This window comes from Micropterus dolomieu, linkage group LG11 (assembly GCF_021292245.1).
Source record: "Micropterus dolomieu isolate WLL.071019.BEF.003 ecotype Adirondacks linkage group LG11, ASM2129224v1, whole genome shotgun sequence".
Classification (NCBI taxonomy): Eukaryota; Metazoa; Chordata; class Actinopteri; order Centrarchiformes; family Centrarchidae; genus Micropterus; species Micropterus dolomieu.
In genome coordinates, this window is record NC_060160.1 from 17,581,829 (window position 1) to 17,586,157 (window position 4,329).

The window sequence follows — 4,329 nt, forward strand, 5'->3', positions numbered from 1 at the left end:
GAAAACAGTAGTTGACAACTCTAGGTCTTCTTACTTTTTCTTTAGCTTTCAACCAAATAAGCAGATGAAGTTTGTTGATGTGATTTGGTCAAAAGCCCCAAAATATGCAGGTAAGTGGACCTTGAGTATAGAGTGGTTTGTCAGCTGCTAGTTTTAAGATCAAGAATGAACTGTCAAGCTCACCAACACAGAAACTTTTCACATCTTTGGTTCAATGACAAATGAGCTACTTATAATGTGCTAATGAAGACCATGGTGGAAAACTCTAGAGCGAGCAAGTACCTAAGTGGATCTTGAGGTGGGACTTTTTGTTGCGTTCCACTTCAAAAAATACATTGCGATTTGTAACATTGTTAAGAAAAATGCTATTTAAATAAAGTTTATAATCACATTATTATTATCAAAACAGGCAAGAGGTTAACGTTAGAAACATCTGCAATATAATACTCTGACAAAACAATGCTGACATGGCATTTCTTGTGTTTCTTCGATAACATTTGCTAATCAAATTGAGGTAAACCTTAGAAAATAATTTGCGAGCTATTATCTACCTGTACGGTTGACAAATCCCCCCAAACCCCGTCTAGAATTTGAAAAACTTACTGGCTTTGTATGTCGTCTGAATTAAAAGTTGAGTTTAGCTAGTTATATAAATAAATAGCCATACTAACACCTCGCAACTCCTTTCTCCTGTCCCAACGTTTACATTCGTTGCTTAGAAACCGGAGTGTCTCGGCTGTTCTCTAATTGGTCCGTTGAACATCACTTCCTGAAGCAGAGTCCCGTATGTTTTAAAATCGAGAGCCTTCGTAGCTGAATGGTCCTCCAAGGGCTTCATCAAACCATTAAAGGTGAATTACATGGCTGACAGCGAGCTATGATGTTTCCATACATGCTTGAATGCGTAGCTAAACGTTTTAATTATCCAGGTTTCAAATCGTTTTAAGATAAATACATTGTTAGCATAGCTTGTAGTAAGTTAGCTGTAATTTAACGTAGTCCGTGCATGCATGATGATGTCCCTAACATACGCAACACAGCACCCAAGTAATGTTGCTGTCTCATTTCTCCTTTTCTAGGTCCGCCATGTCCAACGAAGACGTAATTTCAGTGGATTATGAAATTTTTGGCAGAGTGCAAGGTGTATTTTTTCGGAAGTACACTCAAGTGAGTTTGACAATGGTATAATTTGCCTACGCATGAGCAGCGTGGCCAGTTTAAAAGTCGTTTTAGTTTGACAAGAAGATGTAATCTCAAGGTTCACTCACTAATTTTTTCTGGAGCTTTCAACCGCATCTCATGTTCTTGCGGATGGAATTCATACTCCTCATTGAATTTAATGATCATTCATGGATGATCATTAAAAAGACTGCGAAATGTAACTTAGTTAAAAGCTCATGAGAAGTTAGTAAGTGGACCTTGAATCAGATGCCTAAGAGATCATGATCATGTTATATGATCACATAGACAGATAAAATTACGCCAAGACAGCCTAATATTGCACAGACTACAATGAATAACTAATAAAGGTCTGTGACTGTCGTACATTTATTAATCTCTGGAATTGTGGGGGGAAACTGTAAAATTCCCCAATACAACTATCTCTGAACTATCTCTTTAACCAAATCACACACATTTAGGCTATTCTATATGCCCTTTTAATAATAATTGTGACAACAAATGTAAATTTTTTTTTTACTGAGCTTCCCATGAAACTGTTTGGAACCCCTCTGGGGTGGCCCTCCTCCCACTTTGAAAACCTCTGCTAGGCTATAATAGGCTATATAATGCTTAGATATCTAACTTAACAGTGTTCAGTGACTATCCTGAAAATGTATCTAACTGATATTCCCTTCCCAGTATCCCATCACAGCCATATTCTCATTCGGTGGCCTGCCTCTGCTATCTTCTAAGCTGCAGTGTTTCATTTTCCAGGCACAAGGGAAAAAGCTTGGCCTAGTTGGATGGGTCCAAAACACAGGCGCAGGAACTGTTCAGGGGCAGCTACAAGGCCCTCGCAGCAAGGTGAATGAAATGCAAGAATGGCTGAAATCCACCGGGAGCCCCAAGTCACACATAACCAAGGCGGAGTTCAAGAACGAGAAAACAATCGATAGCCTAGAACACTCATCTTTTAACGTAGTAAAGTAATAGAACCCATAGATTGTGTCTGTAATAATAACTTTGAGACGGATTTATTTATTTAGTCTTTTTTAATGGTTGGAATTCAACTCATCATTCATTGGAAAAGTATGTGAATGTTAGGTGTCCTTAACATTGACAATATATGGAAATACATGAATAAATGAAAATTTCCTTTCAGAAGGCTTCACATTGTTTGATTTTTATTGTAGTATTGGCAAAAAGGCTACATCACCTATGATACAGACAACCTGGTTGTCAGAGAACTGGGGCCGGTTTCACAAAGCTATTTTAGACCGGTCTATAGCGTAAGACTAGTCTAAAATTTGCTCATAGACTAGTCTAATGCAAGTTAGACTGTTTCACAAAAACATAGACTGCCTAAGTTTAGACCAAAAAAATTTGAAACCTCACCCCCTGTCTAAGATTCTATGTTACCATGTTAACCACCCGTAACAATCAGTTATATTACAAACTATCAAAAAAAGGGAAAATGGCTCATAATTTGTGGTTTGCAGCTTATATTATGGAGAGAGCTATGAAAAGAGTTTTTAGGGGCCGCAGTAACCTACTAGAAATATACAAAAATGAGGACTTCATCGGTCGGTTTCATTTACAAAAGGAAGCTATCCTGAGTCTGACAGACGAATTAGCTGAAATACTGTACTCCTACCATTTTAGGATATTTCCTCTTAAATATTTATTTTTTTCATGTACCATGTTCTTGGATTTTTTCTCAGTATATCTTTAAAGCACTGCTCAACGGTCGGGTTAATGCTCTTTACTGTTGCAATTTTTTTCAAAATCAAGTATTTCTTTTTGTTACTACACTCTTGGCTAAGTAAAATGTCCTTATAATTATTAAACTGCTTCACCAAACAAAAGTGGTTGGTCAACAGCCGTTTTAATGGTTTATTTTTAAATTTTCAATTAAAATTGTTTAATTTTAATTGAAAAGTGTCTTATTTTTCCCAGAATTCATTGCAGTGTAGTCCTAAGATAGTCAGGGTCTTCAGAGCTTTGTGCAATGGTCTGATTTAGATGTCTATCTGAAGACTGACTATTTACTATATCTAAGTCATAGTCAAAGTCTGTCTTTGTGAAACCGGCCCCTGGACTAGAACATTGAGAGGACCATGGTTGAGTGGTTATCAGAGGTGACCACATTATTTAACAGAGACGGTTAACAGGCTGAAAATGCGTTTGAAGAAGACATTTGCAAACAAACATCCTGCTGAGAAACCAGGCAATGGTATGACCTTGAAATCAGTCACTGCTCTCTTCATGTGCCTCCGCTAAGAGTAACTGAAGGATTCCGAGGGGTGCCTGATGAATGACACTCAGCAGAGTGCTGCTGCCCTCCTTTGGCAAGGAGTGAGCTTTGCCGATGGATGCAGAGGAAGACTGACAAAATAGCCAAATCAATTTATCCTCAATGTGTGTTATTTCATTTCATACTCGTGAAGACGTAAACTACACTTGCCAAGAGGTACAGAGGGATGAAGAGGTACACAAAAGACGGGCTTTACCTCGCGGGAGCAAGGCGGCCGCAGGCTCCGAGTCCGGCGGCAATAGTTGCTTTTCTGCGGCTGCACAAAGTTGGAACCACAAATGCCGCGAGATCCCTCATTGATCTCAGCCTGATCTCAGCCGAAGTCCTTTTTTCTAAATTGTCTATGTCTCAGCTCACAGTAAGCTTTTTTTTTTTTTTTTAAAGTAATCTTTACTGCAAAAAATGTTACAATTCAGAAGTGACTTAACAAAATACACATTACGATATACAAACATATAATACGTAGACAAAATACAATAGAGTTTTGACTGGGGAAGCTTGGCCCTATAGGTTTTTATATAGAGAAAGAGGACCAGATGTTCACAGTTTTAACCGCCTTTTTGTTGTTGGAGCCGGAAGTCAGATTAATATAATGTACATCTTCATGGAGTAAAAGTACAAAATTTATGCTGAATTCACATTTATGAATGAGGAATTTTGAATTAATAAGCTCACACAGCTAGAGTGTGTCCGACTCATAGACTGTATAAAGGTCCGAATTGACGGCGCAATTGTTATTCCCCGCCCCTGCAGTCGCCTGCAGCTCCCGTGATCAAGTCATCTTGAACGCACCTACTGACTGGCCTATGTAGGAAAGACAGAGCAGTGCAGACAAAATATAAGATGGAATCTGA

At 38.4% G+C, this 4,329-nt stretch overlaps 1 protein-coding gene across 1 annotated transcript; it reads left to right on the forward strand.

Annotated features, from left to right (window-relative positions):
- Positions 1 to 704: 704 nt before the first annotated feature.
- Positions 705 to 2,322, forward strand: acyp1 (acylphosphatase 1, erythrocyte (common) type). Its single transcript, XM_046063522.1, has 3 exons — positions 705 to 851; positions 1,080 to 1,167; positions 1,936 to 2,322. The coding sequence occupies exons 2-3, from the start codon at positions 1,087 to 1,089 to the stop codon at positions 2,149 to 2,151; spliced, it is 297 nt and encodes a 98-aa protein (XP_045919478.1). The 5' UTR covers positions 705 to 851; positions 1,080 to 1,086; the 3' UTR covers positions 2,152 to 2,322.
- The last annotated feature ends 2,007 nt before the right edge of the window (positions 2,323 to 4,329 follow it).

Coding starts and splice junctions, on each gene's coding strand:
- acyp1 (XM_046063522.1), top strand. CDS start 1,087: ATGTCCAACGAAGACGTAATTTCAGTGGATTATGAAATTTTTGGCAGA. Junction 1,168..1,935: donor TTTTTCGGAAGTACACTCAA/GTGAGTTTGACA, acceptor TTCATTTTCCAG/GCACAAGGGAAAAAGCTTGG.